Consider the following 21,768-nt stretch of genomic DNA (forward strand, 5'->3'; position numbering starts at 1 on the left):
ACATGCTTCGTACGCATTTGCTACCTGAAACCAATACTGAAGCTCAAAGGAAAGCAAAAGAATAAAACTATTCCAGACACATAAGCTTATAACTAAGGATGGGACAAGGCAGCAATCAAGATGGTAGGGAGACCTGAGAAAAGATACTGGGTGAAATCGGATTTCACTGCATCTAAGATTCCATTTGTAGTCTTATTTTTCTCTTTTCTCAAGAATTCTGTGAAAGTCCGAGGGCACGGACAGGGGCGAATAGAATCAGGGAAGTGCTTCCAGGTTACCATGACAACGCGGTTCCTGACTTTATTTTTATGCCTCATCAGCCCATAAGTCCAGTTTGAATACCATCAGAGGTCTCTGACATTAAGATGAACATGTACTCCTGACCCAAGAATGATGGAAACTCGAAAGGAAGCAAAGTTGCCAAAGAGTACAGTGATCTCATCTTTACTCTGAAGACGTGCGATGGCCACACTTTGGCATAATGGAGATGCTCCCTAGTCCCGCCCCGTGATTAAACAGCCATAGAGCATTGCAGAGGCTAGCTCACAAGTGTCAGGACTGTAAAAATGGCTGTAGCAAAGCTTTGATGATTAATGATAGTAAGACTTCTTGGACTCAATAAGATTTTAAAGGAAGTGAAAAGCTAATGGGAAATTGTCAAGACAGTAGTTATATCTAGCTGTGGTGGGGGTATTGACATTGGTGCTTTTGATCTGGACTGATTAACAATCTTTCATCTATTTCAGACCAGTTTGTATGCGTGATGCATGCTGAAGGTCTTACTGTTGAATCACTAAGCACCACCTTCATAGCATCCCTTGCTTTGTTAAAATATGAGGTTTTGGGCAGTTCACTGACTCAAGGGACAGCTGTATATATGCCTTTTATTCTATTGGTCTACTAATTTGTTCTCTTGGCTATCTTTTTTTTTTTTTTTTTGAGGGCTCTTTTTCTTTAATGTGATGACAATCCTAGTTCCTGGTTATGCTGAAGTGAATATTAATGAATGTAGTCTTTTCTGTTCTGCCCTAAAGCTGTTAAGTCATATGTATTGGCTGGATAAATACAGGCTAAACACAGTTCCCATTGTGAAGGTTCTTACAGTCTTGTTAGAAGAGCTGAGAAAAGCCTGAGAGAGTTTTAAGGTTTGAGGGCACAGTCCCCAGGATGCTGTTCTGCCCAAGATTTCTGGTTATTTGGGTTCAAGGATATAGGAGATTTAGAAGAGTCTGCACCACACTTCTGGTGCCAACTGTGTGGTTAGCAGGTACCCCAAAACACCATCATTCAGTAGAAGGACTTCCAGAGCACAGTAAAAGTATTCATGAACTGCTAGATTGCATGAAGGGGCCGGTTCTGCAGGACCAAAGTTGCAGGATCTGCATAACACAGGGTTTTGTTGTTGTTGTTGTTGTTGTTGTTGTTGTTGTTTCCAAGACAGGGTTTCTCTGTGTAGCCCTGGCTGTCCTGGAACTCACTTTGTAGACCAGGCTGGCCTCGAACTCAGAAATCCGCCTGCCTCTGCCTCCCGAGTGCTGGGATTAAAGGCGTGCAGGATATCCTAGAGATATCCTGGACCAGTGAGGATCCAGTATTGATGGTGTAGCAGAAGCCAGAGGCCTTGAACCAGACCAAGGACTCATTGCAATGAACATTTGCAAGTAAAGAAGTGGGGACAGAAGGGTGCACTGTGCGACACACTGTGACACACTACAGCTTACATGGAGAAATGTTTGGTTTTTGTTTGTTTGTTTTATTTTTTTATTTTAAAATTTTCCTTATTTTTATTTTTTGTTGTCATTGGTGGGGGAGGCTGCAAGGGAGGAGGGTAGAAATGAAAGGACAAGGAGGTGCATGAGCTTGGGTGCATGGTGTGAAATTCACAAAGAATCTATAAAGAGGTTTTTTAAAATGCTTATCACATGAGAAGGCTGTGGCCTCTAATCAACCCTCCGAGGAGATATGTGAGTGAAGTAGGGTCTAGGAAGGTTCCAGTAACTGCTGGACATGTCACTGTCCCAACATGTGCATGTGAAATATGCACTGAACCAGCAGTGTTGGCATGAACTATGACATCTACAACTATTACTGTGGCTAGATAGAGCAGCTTTCCACATGGTTGACCCCAGTCCCAGAGCAATGATACCTCATGGCCCAAAGCCATGATCTTAAACCTTGTAGTTGATCAGGTTCATGTTACCCAAAAATCTGATATGAACACCCTCCATTCTAAACAAAAATGGTCTTAATGGCTATCACAGGGTTTATCTCCCAAAGCTCACAGCAAAGGGAAGCTCTTTTGAGAGGCGAAGCTGAATTATTTGCTACATAAGTGTATGCAGAGAATAAATTTATCAGAGATGATAAATTGGGTGACTGGGGAGTAGGGGATATGGCTCAGTCAATAAAGAGTTTGTTGCAAAGGCATGAAGCCCTGAGTTCAGATCCCCAGTCCCCATGTGGCCCAGCAGCAGCATCTGGACCCATCACTCCCAGGATGAAGGGAGTAGAGAGACACAGATCCTGGCCATCACTGGCCATCGAGGAGAGATAAGTCAGTGAGATTCAGGTTTTAGCAAGAGACCCTGTCCCCAAAATAAGGTGGAGAACTGAGGAAATCACCTTACACATTCAGTGCACATGTGTAAACATACACACACATGCACACACCTGCACACACATGCACACACACGCACACACGAACAGGCACATACCAGCTCACACACACACATTCACACAAAGATATACATACACGTGCACACACATATAGATATACACACAGTCACACACATACACACAGTCACACTCACACACACTCACATAGACATACACATATAATCACACACAGACATACACACATGCACACATGTGTACACACACCTAGTCACACAGTCATACACACACACACACACATGTACATGCACACACACACAGACACACAATCACACACAGAAATATACACAACACATATGAACACACCTAGTCACACAATCACACATAGACATACACACACATGCACATATGTGCACACACACACACAAACACACACAGTTGCATGATAGGGAAGGGCTTATTGTGAGCTTCAGTGACCAACCAAACATCTGAAAGAGCAACAGGAAGAAAACTGAGTGTGCTTAAGCAACAGAGCCCTCAGGAAAGACATAGGTGTGTCTAAAAATGTGAGCAATGGGCTTGTTTTTACCCTGTATGAGCCCAGAGGACAGAGCTAGTGACCTTCAGTTGATGTTGTGAAGACTGAAGTCAAACATAAGGAAAAAACTTCTAATAAGGCTATCTGAAAATATACAGGCTGCACTGCAAAGATAGTAAGCCCCCCTCCCCACCCCACCCCCCGCCCCAGTTGAAAATCGATACACAAAGCACGGCATCCATCACCATGGTGATCCTTTTCTTAGGAAATGCAAAGACCACCCTCCAAGAATCCTTTTGACTCTATTTCTTTTTGCTTATATCAATATGTTTTCCATCTTGACCCATGGTTGTATTCTGGAGTTGGTAAACTATTTACGTACTGATTCTGAGTATATGGATTGTCTTTCAAATTTCTGAGGTAGTACCTGGGTGCCAGGGCTGTGGAGTGATTGATGCTCTGAGCAGACTGTAGATATATGATATCTAGAGTAATTTAGGTTCTACCTCTTGGCAATCACAGAGTACCATCTTATCTTACAGCTATGAGAAGGAATGGGATATTAAATAAGTAAAGAACAGAAGGTTCCTGTGGAATGTGAGCAGTTTGCTGAGCAACTCCATGCTTTGGTAGGCATGCTAGTTGGTATAAGTGCAGGGCCCATTCTCTCAAGTTCTATAGCCAGTGAGAGGCAGGGCTAGCTCTCCTGTGCTCATGACTTTGGGGCCAGCTTTCCACACTGCCATAGGTGTTGGGGAACAACACTCCTGGATCCTCTCCATCTCTTGGCAGACGAGGGCCAGCTCATCTGCACCCTCTCCACCTAGGGCCAGCTCTACTGTGAGGCTCGGGTGAGGTGCAAGACCCGCTTTCTCAAGTACTGGAGCAGGCGAGGGGCAGGGATAGTAATCCTGCTCCCATGACCCTGGGGCAGCTCTCCCAACTGCCAAGGGTGGCAAGGGGCGAGGGCATCACCTCTGCACCCACACCACTCATAGCAGGCGAGGCAGGGTCTGCTCTCCCACACTCAAGCCCCCAGGGACTGCTCACCAATACCTTGGCCATAAGGGTCAGCTCCACTGCTTTGTTGGGGATGCTCTCCCGAGCACAGCCATCAAGTTAAAGGTGTGTCCAGTCCCTGAGAGTTTTTATAACTAAAAAAAGTTATGTTGGATTTTACAGGATGGGTTTTCTTGTCTAATTAGGAGAATGGCGATAATTTCCTACTTTGGTCTATTAATGGACTGTCTCATTGATTGACTTGCATAGGTCATAGCAGCTTTGCATGCCAGAGACAAATCTCTCTTGATCATAGTGTATAAAGTTTGCACTGAATTCAACTGACTAATGCCTCACCAAAGGATTTTACATCACTGTTTATCAGAGATGATAGCTATAGCTTTCCTTAGTGTCTTTGCCTGGTTTAAAGTAACAACTGTTATTTGCAGAAGATCTTCCTTGCAACTTAAGTTTTGGAAGCGTTGAAGAGGTATTAGCATCATTTTCTCTTTGAGATCTTAGAGTTTAGCTCTGAAGCCACCCAGTCCTGGGTCTTCCTTTGTTAAGAGATTTTAACTACTATTTTAATCTCCTTTTTTCTTGTTTTTCTTCTCCTCTCTCTACAATATAATTGAGGGTTTTCTGCATTTGTTTATAGATGTTAACACAATATATTTTTTTATCCTGTAACCTTTCTAGTCTCTAACTTATTTCTGCCCCAAAGTTTACTCTTTCCTTTCTTCCCTGAACTCCCACCCCAACTATGGAGTTTTCCCCTCTTCTTCTTCCTTGAGGTGCCATGTCAGGCTGGTGCTGGGGGCAGGGATCTGGGGGCAGGGTTGTCCATTGCTGTAAGAAGGGCTCTTGGTGTTGCTTTCATGGGAATCCCGTGAAGGTTTTTCACTATTTCCACTTTCTAGATATTTTTCTATCTTCCATTTCATGTAATTTGGCCCCTTAGTTGTTTGGGCACATATTAATCTCCACAAATTTGCTTGTGTGTTGTTATTTTTCCTAAAATGAGGAGTCACAGTATCAGGTCTGATATGACCTGTAAGTGGTTGCAATGGCTTGAGGTCCCAGACTGAGGGTGTTCGGAGGCCTATAGAACCACAGCTCTGAACTCAGGGTCCCACAAACCTATAATAATACCTGGGACTTGGAGCATGGCTTACTCTCTGAGGCATAATTAGGTGTACACTGTCCACAAAGCTGGTTGATGATTCCAAAGCACACCCAGCAGCTTCGTCCTAGAGCGCTGGGCTGCTGTCGTGATGCTGATCGGGCTAGGATGCACAGTGTACAACAGTGGCCTGATTCCAGGCACAGCTCTAATTTGGGATCCAAAGTCAATACTGCACAGTAGCATCTCAGACCCAGGATGAGACCACATTGTTGTATCACTAAACCCTGGAATGATGGTGTATTGACTGTACCCCAGCAAGCACAGAGCTGTGGCTTGAAGCCCAGGAGCCAACAATCAGGACAACGGTGACTCCACCATCCAGCATGGTAGAGTGGCTTTGACAGCTCATACTTCAGGGTTCTGATCAGTTCCAGGGAAGCTGGGTGCTACACCTGTTTGGCCTGGAGGGAAGGAGCTCAGGATGGGGCTCACAGTGCTGACTTCCTCTCTGGAGTAGCTCAGTAGTGTTGCTGGAATTTTTAACCCTAATAAGCCCATATAAAAGACACACAACCCAGATATTTTAATTATAAGCCATATGCCTAGATTGGGCAGATCTAGGGCTATGCTAACTTATTCCACAGTTATAAGACCCCTTGATATTGGTTGTTTCTCTTGATCATGATATTCTGGTCTATCGTGGCTTCTCCTCCTCTTCCTCCATCCTCTCTCCTTCCCTCTTTCCCTGCCACTCCTCTCCACCCTCCAGTCCCACCTTTCTCCTCCACTGCTCAGTCTCAGGGGAAAAGGTTCGCATGGCCCCTGTGTACCTGATGGTCTGCCCATTGGAGGCAACCTTTCTTGAGGAACCAGTGTTAACAATAGGATACAAACAGCATCAGGCCAACCCACTCCACAGTAGTTTAGCAGTGCCTATAAGGACCACAGGGCTCTTCTTCAGGTGAGCAAGTTGGTAACTGTTGTGGCCACGGTCCTTCTAACTACCTTCCCCACAGGAAGGAGTGCCTGCCCCTATGTCTAAGCTGATCTCAACTAGAGTCCTAGGCAGGGATGCTGAGGCCAGACATGCGGTTCCCCTTACTACAGGGTTGCCCTGAATGTCTGTGCTCTGGAACACTCATTTGGTTTAGTTAGTTAGTTTGTTTTTAAATCAAAGTATAGTTGTCTACTTGTGACTTTGGCTGTCTTTCAGGGTTCCTGTAGTAGGGTTACTTAGTCAGCCATCTTGTTCACACAGTTGGTGTTACCTTTTACTAATGGCTGTCATGTTGGAGTTGTACAGGGCAATTTCCCTGCTCAAATCCCAGGCTCCTTCACTGTAGCCCATCAGTGGCTCTTACCTGTGTCAGCCAGCGCTCCACAAATGTTCCTTAACTGAGCAGCTGTGCTCCCTAATAAGCTAATTAGCTCAGTGGACACGGACAGCCAAGCAGCTCCTTTTCGAGGGCAGACCACTTCTGTATGTGGCCAGAAGTGGTGTGAGCTGTGGCTGTGGTCAGGGCCTGGTGCTCCAGTGATTTCTAAAGCCAAGTATTTTCTCTCTTTGCCAGTTTCTGTGGGATTGACTTTGTTTCATAACATCTAAAAAGATTCAGGAGCCCCATAGACAGCTATCCATCAAATACAGATTAAAGAATATTGTAGAAACCAAGGCATATTCAGTGGTGTCTTAGTTAGGGTTTGACTGCTGTGAGCAGACACCATGACCAAGGCGAGTCTTATAAAGGACAATATTTAATTGGGGCTGGCTTACAGGTTCAGAGGTTCAGTCCATTATCATCAAGGTGGGAGTATGGTGACATCCAGGAAGGCATGGTACAGGAGGAGCTGAGAGTTTTCCACATTTTGATCCAAACAAGATTGCTTTATCTTAGTCATTTCAATAAGTCTACATGGTCGGGATAAGCAGGAGCTGGACCATGTGTTCCTAAAAGATGCTACATGGATGAGTGATATGGTTTCTTCTCAGGTATGCTCAGTTCTGCCTCATTGCGTGCCCTTCCTGCTGCTAACTAACAAGTCCTCCAGAGCCACAGGACCTTGCATCTTCACTCTCTCTAGCTAGCCTGATCCTGGGGCTCCATGCCTCTCTTCATGCATCCTCAGTATTGATTTGGTGGTGACGATCATCCTAAAATCTCTTTGGAACCTTGAGTTGCCTTCAGAATGCTCAGCGCAGCCTGCAGCTGGCAGCCTTTGCTACCCTTCTCTCACCGGCCTTCTCAGTCGCCTTTGTGTAGAGTCAAAACATCCCCACGAGGCTGAAAAAGCCACAGCTTCCTAAGCTTTTCTGCCTCACTCCCCTGCGATTAGAGACCTGTGTCCATCTGGCTAGCGACTCTGCCGACTTTCTTTCCACGAGACTGCAGAAAACATCAGTTGCCAAGCAACACACATGTCGTGGCTTCTTCCAAGCGTACGGACTCCATTTCCAAAAGCCACAAATATTTGTCTACAACTGTGTCACACATGTGGATGGTGAGGAGCATACCAGACAGCAGACTGGTGGAATGTTGTATCGTTGTCATTTGGTTTGGGATCTTTTCCTAAAGACTTACACAGAGTCACACAGAGAGCCGGAAGTGTGTGCCTTTGGCCGTGTGCATCGATTAGCAAGACTTCCCACAAGGAACTTTATGGTCGAGTCAGCTGGAGGGGGCGGATTTGCAGATCCCATAGTTGTACATTTCCTGCTAGATAAAATTTCTTTGTAATCTCCAAGCCAATATTCCTGATGCTTTTATGGTGATTTAAGGACAGTGCACAGAGTGGAGGAAATTTTTGAGTCCCTGACACACATGTCCCCCGCTGAAGTGTGACAGGTTGAGCACCGCCTCACGTGCTCTTGGCTTCGGTGCTTTTGAATTTTTTATGCTTTCTGCCCATGATTTCACTGTTTGAAACGATTCCCCGGCATGGTACGGAAGTGCTTTCTAGTGAGAAGAGGCACAAAGGGGCAGCTCTGTGCCTCGTAGAGAAAACATGAGAGTTAGCTAAGCTTCGTTCAGGCGTGAGCTCGTGGGCTACTGGCTGCAGGTTCAATGCCTATGCAGCCATCACATGATACAACCACAGGGGAGAAGGATTTGCCTACAGTAAGTGAGGCCACTCCCAAAATGGGGAAGGTCGCATCTACAGTTCACAGCTGTGACTAGATGAGCAAGCTGAATATGAAGACTCATCAGCTGCTGCACAATTAAAGAAGAAAGTGATGAACCGTGCCACTCTGAGACTGAAGGTCAGAGGCCTCTGCTGTCCTATCTCTCAAGACCGGGAAACCATTGAACACTCTTGGCAGTATTTTATCATAAAGAAATATTATATAAACATCATTTTTTTTTAAAATCCCAGATGACTTTGAATAGAAAAGTTACCTAAAACAGGGTAACCCATTGACATTTGACCAAACTGTCATTTTCCCAGAAAGGTTCACAGGAATTCTAACTTTGTGTTTCCCTCTGCCAGCCATGCCGCAGGATCCCATAAATTGCTGTTTATGGGTACTTTATAGTGTGTAACTATCATGAATTATAAGAGTTGACTGCATATGGCCACAGCCTAATCCAAACAGAATCTATCTTCCACTTCCTGTGGTTCACTCAGTAAACTATCTTTGCTAAGTCAAGACTGGCCCCCAGCCCCCTTCCTGAGACATCCCTGCAGAGTATACTTTGAGGGGAGTTAAATATGATCAGATACCCCCACACTTCCTCCCCTTTCTTTTACCACTTCTATCTCCTGATTCTTTTGCCCTGGTATATTTACAATTTTCTCTGAAACTGGAAGACACTAGCCCATCATTCCCAAATGAGCACCTTAATTGGTCCCAGGTAGGAAAAAAAAACAAAAACAAAAACTGCCATCTTTCTTCCCTGAAGCCAGACATAAGTCACATGAGAAAAAAAAAATCTCTGCTGGCAGTGACCAGCATCTCACATGAAGTCTGTTGAGCTGATGGTCCCTCTCCAGGGGATTCTGCAGGGACTTGGACTTGAGAAGGACAGTCTGAAATTGAAACACATCATCTGAGCATGAAATGCAGCCAGAGGTTCTCCCAGCCTCGGCTGGGGTGCTCCAGGGAGGAGACGTATTTCACCCAGCAGGTGCCTGCATGGGGAGAATTCGAGGAGCAGAACCCTTTAAAAAAAACATGGCAGGATCTCATTAGAGCAAGGACAGAGCAAGGACTATGAGCCATTCCTTCAGGTCAATTCTTAAAGAGCCTAGAAACCATCAGAGGTGCCCTGGGCCTTGTTATCACTAACCAGGATAGTGGTTCCACATAGCAACTGCAAAGTTCCCAGGGGGAGCCTTTCTGGAAAGTTCTGCTTCCTGTTGCTAAGTGACTATTTGGGCCGTGTCCGTCTTTCTCTGCTTATCAGTAATACCAACGTCTTTTCCTTAGGTGTTACGGGCTGCAATGGCAGGGTTGAGAAACAATGGCAGTAGCATGCCTCTGTGCTATAAGGGGGATTTCCCATGTGTTGTAAACACGTGGGACTTCAGTGCAGGTTCATAGCATGCTGTCTCTATTACAGGGATTGCCCTGTGTGCAGAAACTCGCTGAGAAGGGCTATGTGTGCAGATAGCATGCCAGATTGCTGGTCACAAAGCCATTTTCTCCTGATCCCTTCTCCTTGTTTCTATTCCCAGGCCTCATTATGTGCTATGTCATATGCACACAAACAGATACACTAGAATAGCCCATCGCGGCCAGGACAGAAGTGCCAAGGGAGGTGTTTGCATGAATCCCATCCTTGGAGTTAGAAGCACTTGCTCAGCTGCCAACTGCAAATAGCCCCATGCTGCAAAGCAATGCTAATTAGTATGCCATTAAAAAAAAAAAAAAAAAAAGAGGAAGAAAACACCACCCACAACCAAATAGCCACATGCAAACCTGAAGTCCTGCCCTGACAGCCAGCATGAGGCATGGCCCACTAATGCAGCCTTAATCCACTTTGTTTGGCAGGGAGAGCAAGCTCACCATGCTTCTGAGGGAGTCTCTGGGGAATGTGAACTGTCGCACCACCATGATCGCACACATCTCGGCCGCAGCCAGCAGCTATGCGGAGACCCTGTCCACCATCCAGATCGCGTCGAGAGTCTTAAGGATGAAGAAGAAGAAGACCAAGGTAAGGGTTCTTAATGGGAGGGAGAATGCATTGGGGACAAGAACAAAATCACAAAGAGGCAATCAGTCTCGCCATTCTCTGAACACCAAGGACTGTGCAAACGTGGCTGCTGCAGCCCCAGTCTCAGAACAGGAAAGCCCTCCAACAACGCGGGAGAAAGTTGAGTGTCCTTTTCATGGTTGATGCTGTCACGGGTTACCCACCCTGACCGCTGACAGAGACCACTTTAGTAGATTGCCGCTATAAGATAAAAAATGTCCCAGGGGTAGGAAGGAATCAGGCTCCTCCATGGTCACAGAGGTGAGGTATGCAGCCAGCAATCTGGCTCCAGAAAGGATGGCTAATACCTCACCCCTCCCTGCCATGCAGTTCTGCCACCCCTGCATGCCCAGGAGCCTGCAGCCGGTGGGTTCTTGTGTCAGTGACCTTGTGTCTGCATTGTGTTGGCACATGTCAGTAGGCTGACTTCCTTGGGCAGAAGCAAAGCCAGGGTTGTAGTCAAATGGCATCAGTGTTTGAGAAAATCACATTTCTGAGCCAACTCAATACTTGAGACTTCCCTTTCTTTCTCCTTTGTATACTCCTTTTATGTATATAAAAAGGCAAGGCTTCATGACCAGTGTTCTGAGGCAGGGGAATAGTCTTGAGGAAGTCAGGTGGGATCTGGATAGGTCGCTGCCTTTCCCAAGCAGACTGATACATTAGTGTGCAAATGGGAATTATACCCAGGGAATAGGACAGGAAGGTATTCTGGCAGTCCAGTGAGTACCAGCCCCTCCACAGGCTGGTCTTCAAGACCCTAGCGCCAGTCAGCAGCTTGGGCCTGCAGTATGACACAGGCTTCCTAGGAGGGAAGGCTATCTCAGAAGGACTCCCCATTAATAATTCTCTTGTCCACATTGCAGTACACATCAAGCTCCTCGGGGGGAGAAAGCTCCTGTGAGGAAGGCAGAATGCGCAGGCCCACCCAGCTGAGACCCTTCCATGCCCGGGCTCCGGTGGATCCAGAATTCCCCCTCGCCCCACTGTCCAGTGATCCTGACTACTCCTCCAGCAGTGAGCAGTCCTGCGACACCGTCATCTACATCGGGCCCAATGGCACAGCCCTGTCTGACAAGGAACTCACTGACAATGAGGGGCCCCCAGACTTTGTGCCCATTGTGCCAGCCCTACAGAAGACCAGAGGTGACAGCCGGCCGGGGGAGGCAGCAGAGGCTGCAGCCAGCAAGTCAGAAAGGGACTGTCTGAAGTGCAATACGTTTGCTGAGCTGCAGGAAAGACTAGATTGCATAGATGGCAGCGAAGAGCCCAGTAAGTTTCCCTTCGAAGAGCTGCCCATCCAGTTCGGGTCGGAGCAGGCTGGCAGATGTGCTCCTTTAAGCCAAGCAGTGGGGCCAGACACACCCTCTGAGTCTGAAAAGGAAGATAACGGGTCAGACAATGGCCAACTGACCGAGAGGGAAGGCACAGAGCTTCCAGCCTCCAAGGCACAGCGGAATCGGTCCCCTGCCCCTACTGTGACACGCAGCAGCAGCCCCAGTCCAGCCTCGCCACGGAGCATCCCGGGCAGCAGTAGCCAGCATAGTACCTCCCAGCTCACACAGAGCCCCAGTCTCCAGAGCAGCCGGGAGAGTCTGAACTCATGTGGCTTCGTGGAAGGCAAGCCCAGACCCATGGGCTCCCCGAGGCTAGGCATTGCCAGTCTGTCCAAGACCTCAGAGTACAAACCTCCCAGTTCTCCCTCTCAGAGGTGCAAAGTCTACACCCAGAAGGGGGTCCTGCCCTCCTCTGCCCCACCACCTTCCCTGAGCAAGGACTCTGGCATGGTCTCCAGTGAGTCCTTGCTTCAGCCCGATGTGCGCACTCCCCCGGTTGGAATGAGTCCCCAGGTTTTGAAGAAATCCATGTCTGCTGGGAGTGAAGGGTTTCCCGGAACTCTAGTTGATGGTGAGGACCAGGAAGGCCCTCCTGCGGACTCCAAGAAGGAGATTCTGAGCACCACAATGGTGACTGTGCAACAGCCCCTGGAGCTGAATGGTGAGGATGAGTTGGTCTTCACACTGGTGGAGGAGCTGACCATCAGCGGGGTGCTCGACAGTGGACGCCCTACCAGCATAATCAGCTTCAACAGTGACTGCTCCGTGCAGGCCCTGGCCTCGGGCTCCCGGCCCGTCAGCATCATCAGCAGCATCAGCGAGGATCTGGAATGCTACTCCAGCATGGCCCCCGTCTCCGAAGTGAGCATCACGCAGTTCCTGCCGCTCCCGAAGCTGGGCCTGGATGAGAAGGCTCGGGATGCGGGCAGCCGGCGTTCCTCCATCAGCTCCTGGCTGAGTGAGATGAGCGCGGGCAGCGATGGTGAGCAGTCATGCCACAGCTTCATAGCCCAGACGTGCTTTGGGCATGGGGAAGCCATGGCAGAACCCCCAGCCTCGGAGTTTGTCAGCAGCATCCAGAACACAGCAGTGGTGTGCAGAGAGAAGCCCGAGGTGGGCCCTGACAACCTGCTCATCTTATCTGAGATGGGTGAAGAGTCTGGCAACAAAGCCACTCCCATCAAAGGCTGCAAAATCTCAACAGTAGGCAAGGCCATGGTCACCATCTCCAACACAGCCAGCCTGAGCAGCTGCGAAGGGTACATCCCCATGAAGACCAACATCACCGTTTACCCCTGCATTGCCATGAGCCCCCGAAACGTGCAAGAGCCTGAGTCCTCCACTGCCACCCCAAAGGTGAGCCCCAAAGCATCCCAGTCCCAGGAAAGCAAGGAACCCAGTACAAGGAGGGAGATGAAATTTGAGGATCCTTGGCTTAAACGAGAAGAAGAGGTGAAAAGGGAGAACGTTTACTCCAGCGAGGAAGGGGCTAAGTGTGAGCCGGTCCCAAGCTCCCAGAAGACTGAAGGTAAGTCAGAGCAGGAACTGGATGGCAGGCCCAGCTCAGGCAACAGGCTGAGCAGCAGCAGCTCAGAGGCAGCCACCTTTCAAGTGACTGACAACGTTAGGAGGGTCGTGGATGGCTGTGAGATGGCCCTGCCTGGCTTGGTGGCCCAAAGTCCCCTCCATGTCAACCGAAACCTAAAGTCAAGCAGCCTCCCAAGGGCATTTCAGAAAGCCGACAGGCACGAGGAGCTGGACAGCTTCTACCACTGCCTGGCAGACAGCAATGGCTTCAGTGCTGCTTCGGGCATCCCATCCTCGAAGACAACCCTAGAGAGGAAAGTCGCTTCACCCAAGCATTGCGTCCTGGCAAGGCCCAAAGGGACCCCGCCTCTGCCTCCTGTCCGCAAGTCTAGCTTGGACCAGAAGAACAGGGCCAGCCCTCAACACAGTGGTGGCAGCAGCAACACCAGCAGCCCCCTGAACCAGCCAGCTACCTTCTTGGCTTGCTTCCCTGATGAGTCCAACGGCAAGACTAAGGATGCCAGTAGCAGCAGTAAGCTCTTCAGCGCCAAGCTGGAGCAGCTGGCCAGCAGAAGCAACTCTCTTGGCAGGACAACAGTCAGCCACTATGAATGCTTGTCGTTGGAGAGGGCCGAAAGCCTGTCGTCCGTGAGCTCCCGCATGCATGCCGGCAAAGATAGTACCATGCCCCGCACTGGGAGGAGCCTGGGTCGCAGCACTGGAGCCTCACCACCCAGCTGTGGCATCACTCAGTCCACAGGGGCCTCTCCCAAGGCCAGCCAGTCTAAGATCTCGGCAGTGAGCAAACTCCTGCTGGCCAGTCCTAAATCCCGCAGCAGCCTGTCCACCTCCACCACCAAAACCCTCAGCTTCTCCACCAAGTCCCTGCCACAGTCTGTGGGCCAGAGCTCCAACCTACCACCCAGTGGGAAACACATGTCCTGGTCCACCCAGTCGCTCAGCAGGAACCGGGGCTCTGGGCTGGCTTCCAAACTGCCGCTAAGAGCGGTCAACGGGCGCATTTCGGAGCTACTCCAGGGCAGTGCGGGCCCGAGGGGTGCACAGATGCGGGCAGAGGTGGAAGAGCGCAGTGGGGCTCCTTCTGAGGACAAGCCCGCAGCCACCCACCTGCTGCCCTCGCCCTACAGCAAGATCACCCCTCCGAGGAAGCCGCACCGCTGCAGCAGCGGGCATGGTAGTGATAACAGCAGTGTCCTGAGCGGGGAGCTGCCACCCGCCATGGGGAAGACTGCCCTCTTCTACCACAGTGGAGGCAGCAGTGGCTACGAGAGCATGATGAGAGACAGCGAGGCTACTGGCAGTGCATCCTCGGCCCAGGACTCCATGAGCGAGAACAGCAGCTCCGTGGGAGGGAGATGCAGGAGTCTCAAGAACCAAAAGAAAAGGTCCAATTCAGGTGGGTACCTGGCATGGCTTGGGGGGGTGGGGGACAGAGGCATCAGGCTTCTGTTCTCAACCAACCATGGGGGTGGGCTAGATACTAGATCTGGGGTCTTGTGCTCACTTTCCTCAGTGTCCTGATACCAGAGACCTTGGCTGAGGACGTAACCCCCAGAGACTTTTTACTTGATGCCAGGAGATGCTCGCTGTGGAGGTGCCAGACAGAAAGCTGGCCCTTGCTTCCTCCATTTTCCCTTATCTCTGCCTTCACACTGCCATTCAAAGGCTGAGAATACTGCCCAGGGTCTGTTTGGGATCAGTCAGACCCCCAACCCTTCTGACCTAGTAGCTACAGACGCCTATATGTGGAGCTGGTGGCATCCAAGACCCTGGAAACTGCCCTCAGGGACATAGGTCACTTCGTCTCATGGAAAGTGGGATGGGAGATAGCCTTTCTCCATTCCTACCCCAAACACATTGGTGACAGTTATAGACACCCCCCCAGTGGGTCCTGCAGTGCCTCTCCCCAAGTGTTAGGCAATATATGCCATGCACCATGCTGCCTACCTGTGTGTAGGGGGACTTGACCATCTCCAGAAATATGGGGTCAGAAGGTACATATGCCCAATACCTCATGCCTGAACTACTGATAAGTTCCTTGGAATTTGGGGTAGGCATGTGATAGTAAGTTATGTTGGGCAAAAAGAAGACCAAGGTCAGAGCGGGTGGCCCAGATACCATGGAGCAGGCGAATTTAAAAGACAGAGAGAAGAAAGTGGGTAGAGACAAGAGGCATGGGTACTAAGAATAATATAGATGCCATGAGAATTTTATCTAAAATGTCATTCTTCACTAGATACTAAAGAAAGGGTCCCTATAAGTTCTTTAGTGCAAGAACTTTTGTTTTTTGTTTTTCTTAATAAAATCAAATCAATTGCCCTGTGTACACTTCTGCACTCCTTTGAGTGAGGGCAGCAGAACAGAATGCCCTGCTGGCCTAGCCTTGCCTGGATGTCTACCATCTTCCATGCACAGCCGGGCTCTGCAATTGAGAGCTCTGAATCCTTTGCCCTGCATGTCAATGCCATCAGCCTAGTCAGGATCAAGAGATGAGGTGACATGCAGAAACGGGTCCCTCTCCCCCAGCAGCTGCTGCAGGAACCATCCTTGGGCCTTTACAATCTGCCATGGGGTTGCTTTTGCCTGTTTCCTGCCAGCTGTGACACACACACACACACACACACACACACACACACACACACACACACACACACCGAGCTCTGCAATGGACCAGCCCACATAAGGGCTGAGAGCAATGTCCATCATAAACCATTTGTCTTCCTTGGATCAAAGAATTCAATCTCCGGGGACTACCTAAGCTTGTGGTTTCCCATCCCCATCTGCCGTGATATAAGAGGTCCATCCATCTGTGCGGTGCACTGCAGATCACAGCACAAGGCTTCAGCGAGGACACTCCATTCCGGGCAAGCTCCGGCACTGTTGTGGCTACTGCCACACTGGCATCTGCACTTCCTAGCTGTGCATTTCTAATCTGTCTTATTTCATCCCTGTCTTGGAACAGGCTTTTCAGAAGACACACACCTCCTGTCCCAGCCCCTAGAAGGAGGTAAAAGTGACAAGCTTCCCAGTGTGTCAGGGCAGGCACTGTGACCTATTCCCTAGGCCAGGGGTCCTGAAATGTACTGATGTTAGTTACTGAAAATAACTAAATACCTTATGTACATCAGCCTTCATGGAAAATAACTGTGCTGGCCTTCCCAGTACTTGATTGACAGGCATTGTCATTACTGTCTACTCCGTGTCGGTCTTCAAAGCCCAGAGAACAGTGTAGCATTTGCTTAAAGGCCCGCTCACACTTTTCTGGTGGAGGGCTTCTGTTTTCTAATTTAATGTGTCGCTACCCAGCTACTTTATTCTTCCACCATCTTCAACTTTCTAGTCAAGGCTCCTTAATGTGTCGGTTTGGAGTGAAGCAGGGAAGCCACGGAATGGATGGGAAGAGAGAACAACAGTGTGGAGAATGACAGACAGCTCGGAGAGAGGTAGCAGGCTCCACACATGTCCTTGCTCAGGGCTAACTCCAGTCATAACTGCTGCCCTCTGAGGGACTCCTCTTAGAAGGCTATTGAAGGAAAATGGTGTGTCATAAAAATGCCAGGGAAGGTACTGGAGACGGGATTTAATATGGAGTGTCCTGAGCATCAGACCTCTGTGCGCAGCCACCGCAGCCACCATAGACCGAGAGCTCTGTGATAGATACCGCAGGGAAGACTTGCTCATTTCAGGTTAGGTGACCTTGTCTGCCTTATTTATGATTATTATTAAGAGAAATGCTGGCCGTCAGACGTGATCAACATAAATCACAAACAACTTCTTTAAAAGAAGCCATAAGGCTTCCTCAAAGGAATTTCCTACCTAGCCGGCCAGTCCTCAGTCATAGGAGACGTCTGGGATTTAGAACTGCAGGGTAGGCAGTTATGTTTCATCTGTGATTGTTTTGCGTTTGGAGAATTGTAATGATTTAGTTGCTTTCTGACTGAAAAAGAATTATAATTGTGTCGCTGGGAAATAACTGTGAACTCTCAGATTCCATGTGATGTATATGTAACAGCAGAGAGATCACACGTCTCTGGATGTCGCCACCATACAAGCCACTGCCTATAGTTCCATGCTGTTGAATGGACTTGGGCTTACCGCATGCTATAGTGGAAAGATTAAGCTTGGGGTCATGAGCTATTTGACTTTAATTAGCCTTTCTGAGCCTCAATTTTCTTATGTACAGGAGTTTGATAGATAATGGCCAGGGTCCTTCTGCTGGGCACATTATTATTATGAAACCAAAAGTAATCGTATGACATCCTTTCCATAGGAAAACCCCGTGTGAATAAACTTTATTGTAGGTTGTTGTATTAGTCAATTTTTTTATTACTATAAAAGGATGCCTGAGATGATCAACTTAGAAAGAAGTAAGGTGCTAGGTGGTGGTGGCACAGGTCTTTAACCCCAGCACTGGGGAGGCAGAGGCAGGTGGAGCACTGAGTTCAAACTTAGCCTGGTATATAGAGCTAGTTTCATGACAGCCAGGGCTACATGGAGAAACCCTGTCTCAAAAAAACAAACAAAGAGGAGGAGGAGGAGGAAGAGGAGGAGGAGGAGGAGGAGGAAGAGGAGGAGGAGGAGGAGATGGAGGAAGCAGAAGCAGGAGAAGGAGAAGGAAGAAGGCTTTAGCTCCTGGGCTCAGTCATGGTCAGTTGACCTTGTTGCTTTGGGGCCAGTAGTGAGGCAGCACACCCAGCAAGGCATGTGTAGTAGAGCAATGATGAAATGATGATTGGGAGTGGAAAGAGGGAATAAAGCTAGATTCTCATAGTTCCATTCAAAGTCATGGGCCCAGTGACCCAGACTTCCCACTATGTCCCACCACCCAAAGGTTCCACCACCTCCCACCAGTGTCACTCTGCAGACCACACCTTTAAAACATTGATAAAACATCCATAATCAAAACTGCAGCAATTGTTGGCCATTGATCAGGCATCCCCATACTTATGGTAGGAGGGGCAGCATCACAGAGTTTAAGACAACCATGAGAAGTGTGAAATATCCAGAGAGAGGACAATAAACAGAGACATACTGCCATGTGGCTGAGCCCATAATGCAGCCAGCACAAGGATGCTTTGTACCATAGACAAGGTCCTGCAAATCAAAGCAACTGCAGAAGGCTGTGGGGGAAAGGCCTGGCCCTGAAGGATGCTGCTGCTCATACAGGCTTTGGAGGCTGAGAAAATAAATCATGGGAGCCCAGGTTTGGAGCAGCATGGCCCATCTGGGGTTTATTCAAAGTGGGGTTCATTCATATTGGGGTTCATTCAGAGGGAATGTTCAGCGAGCACAGTGAGAGCCTAGAAAATGTAAAGCTGGGTGATGTTATCCCTTGGGCATGTGGGAAATATAACAAGAACACAAGATGCATTCTATATAGCATTGTAGGACTCTACTGAGAGCACATGATATAGCGGAGTCAGCAATGGAGTCATTACAGACTCTCAAGAGGACCTTCTGTGAGTAGATTTTCATTGATTCTCTACAGTTCCTAGCCAGCCCTCTGTGGTAGGCAACACAAAACTGTGCAGCCTAGAGCTCTGAGTTAGAGTGGTGATACCCTGGCTGGGTGGGGAGTAGTGTCTTCCCAGCCAGTAGGCATCTAAGTTGCTAACAGAATATAAATCATCACTGCACCAACCAAGCCCCCATGCTTAACCCTGCCACATCCCTCTGAATTACACTTCACTCTCTCAGGTCCTTTTTATCTCACTATCTGATCCCTTGCATTGTACTGTGGGTTACCCTTGCACCTTCTTGCCCTTGCTTGCCTTCTCTTTGTTTGATGGGGAAGTCTGAGAATTGACAGGGTCCTTGCTCTGAAGGTAGTTCATTCCCATTGCAGGGAGTTTGGCTAGCTGCTACCAGCATCTGGAAAACTTGGGCTAGAGGGAGAGGCTGCCTGAAGAGAAGCCACGTTGGTTCTAAGCTACACTCATGCCAGGGCCAGCCTAGCCATAGACTTCTGCAATACCTGCTTGGTATCCAGCACTGAGAAGGTGCAGGGTGCCACTAGGTATCACTGATTGATTCTTTGATTGGTAATTGGTGGCTGGCAGTATAGCCTGAAAATGTGGCTCCTGTTTCTTATCTAGAGCTTTAGCATATTTTGCCCTATTGGTGATAAGTGTTTTAAATATAGTTTTAAGTGTACTCTAGTCTGCTGGTTTTTGGTTGTCTGTTGGTTGGTTTTGTTCTTATTGTGTACCAAACACTATCCTTCCTTCTCTTACTGTTGAGTAAACATTGACATTTGATAGGCCAGCCCAATTGGCTGCCTGTTGTGAATTATACCCCATTTCTCAGCACTACACAGGTGTCTGTGACTAAGGACCCTCAATGAACTGGAAGTGCCCCAGACTGGCTCTGATGATGATCTGGTTCTCAGGGGTGTGGCCTGATTTTGTTGTAATGAGATCAAGAATCATAGTGGCTGTTTCTTGGAAACATGGGAAGGGAGCTGGAGGTTGCCATAGTGCTTCTAAGAGACTCAACCTAGATACAGAGAGAAAGGGACAGGGCGAGAGGACCTGGTCACAGAAGAGAGAAACCGTGGTGAATGAACCTACCCATAGAAGAGAAAGACCAGGGTGAAAATCTTCTTGAACATATGGTCAAGAGAAGATGAGAAAGCGACTTCCCTATGACACAGGAAGCTTTCTAGATTAGATCTCTAGAGGTGATAGAGCAGACAATGCCAGGGCCTTGAGGACAGAGTGAGAATCACAGAGGATATGAAGTGGGCCAGGCTATGTCAGGAGGGAACTGAGTGAGCCCTAGCAAAGCTCTGCCTCTCCATCTAGAGCAGTGGTCCTCAATCTTCCTAATGCTGGGATCCTTTAATACAGGTCCTCATGTTGTGGTGACCTCCAACCAAACAATCATTTTTGTTGCTATTTCATAACTGTAATTTTGCTAGTGTTATGAATTGTAATATAAATGTCTGTGTTTTCAGGTGGTCTTAGATGACCCCTGTGAAAATGTCCTTTGACCCTCAAAGAGGTCCCAGTCCACAGGTTGAGGCCCACTGATCTAGAGGATTGAAAAGTTTGGTCAGACCATTGTAACTGACTGTATAGTTGCTATCCTCAGTCATCCAGGAGGCCTTGGCTTGGGCTTCCTGGCCAGTCAGTCCAGCCTACTTGGAGAGTTCCAAGCCAGTGAGAGATCCTGTCTCAAAAAACACAGGGTGGGTGGTACCTGAAGAGTAACATCTGAGGTTGATTTCAGGCCTCCTTGTGCATGCACAAACATGTGCACAAACACATACGTGTGTACCCCCCACACACACACAAGCATGTCCATGCTTACATACACATATATGCAAACATACCAAAGAAAATAAGTACAAGAGATAAATTTCTTAAACCAATCCTGGCCCACTCATGACACAAACTTAGTTGGACAGTTATCAACCTAAGTGTTGTTTTTACATACCAGATGTCTACATGTCTTGACCATGTGCCGGCTGATGAAGGGGCAGCTTGCAGTGGGGCACTGCAAGACTTCTACTTAGCTGGGATTTTCTACTTCCTGTGGCTTTCTGTTGCTGACACTACCCTAGATCTCACCAGCAGCCTAGAAGGAAGACATCAGGGAAAAAATTGAGTTCAGCAAAAGTTGAAAATACTACTTCTGAGGTGGCGATGGTGAACCAAGAAGAAAATCCCAGAAATCTTATGTGTGTGGACCAGCTCAGATGCCAGCCCAAGCTTCTCTCACAACGGCATGGCACAGCAAGGACTTGCTTCTGCTGCCCTTGTGAGTGATGGAAGGCATGCTCTCTGACTCTGAAATGTCCTGAAGCCACTAATGCTCTAGGTGCAGGATTCACAGGGTGTTTTGTGAGTTAAATGATGGAGGTTTCAGCTGCTGAGATTGGGCTCATTTGTTACACAGCAGTAGGTAACGAATACATTATCCCACTCAGTTCTGCCTCTGCTCTTCTGCAAACAGACTCGTCTTGACATTGCCCGAGTCTGTCTTGAGGGCACCTAGCTCTGCCCAGACACTGAGAAACACCCTCACCCACACATTCCACTACTTCCTCTTTTTCTGCCTTGTCTCAAACAAGTGAGGAGAAGGCTTCACTTTCTCTATGATTCGACCATGCAAGTTATCATTTAAATTTGAAATGTTCCCCCACTGGCTTATGCATTTAAAGACTTGGTTCCTAGCTGCTAACAGTGTCTTGGGAGAATGTTTAGGAGTAAATGGATGACTGGGGGGTGGCCTGATTTCTACTAGAGCACCCTCTGCTTCTTGATCATGAGATGAATCAGCTGCCTTACATCCTGCCACCACAGACAGAAGCCAACCCACCACTGTGCCTCTCTGTCATGATGGGGACTCTACTATATACCCTGGAACAGAAGCCAAAGCGAATTCCTCCTTCTTAAGTAACTTTCATCAAGG

The 21,768-nt window shown here is 48.3% G+C and overlaps 1 protein-coding gene across 3 annotated transcripts in view; it reads left to right on the top strand.

Moving 5' to 3' along the window:
• The window catches only part of Kif26b (kinesin family member 26B), a 403,420-nt gene that overhangs the window by 367,108 nt on the left and 14,544 nt on the right, over positions 1 to 21,768 (top strand). For all 3 annotated transcript variants that reach the window (XM_021161225.3, XM_029479381.2, XM_029479378.2), the window contains 2 exons: positions 10,267 to 10,429; positions 11,335 to 14,749. In XM_021161225.3, the coding sequence (XP_021016884.1) occupies positions 10,267 to 10,429; positions 11,335 to 14,749 (3,578 nt within the window). The remainder of the gene's footprint in view (positions 1 to 10,266; positions 10,430 to 11,334; positions 14,750 to 21,768) is intronic.

The sequence above is a fragment of the Mus caroli genome, unplaced genomic scaffold (assembly GCF_978045245.1).
Source record: "Mus caroli unplaced genomic scaffold, Mus_caroli_1 scaffold_1, whole genome shotgun sequence".
NCBI classification, from domain to species: domain Eukaryota; kingdom Metazoa; phylum Chordata; class Mammalia; order Rodentia; family Muridae; genus Mus; species Mus caroli.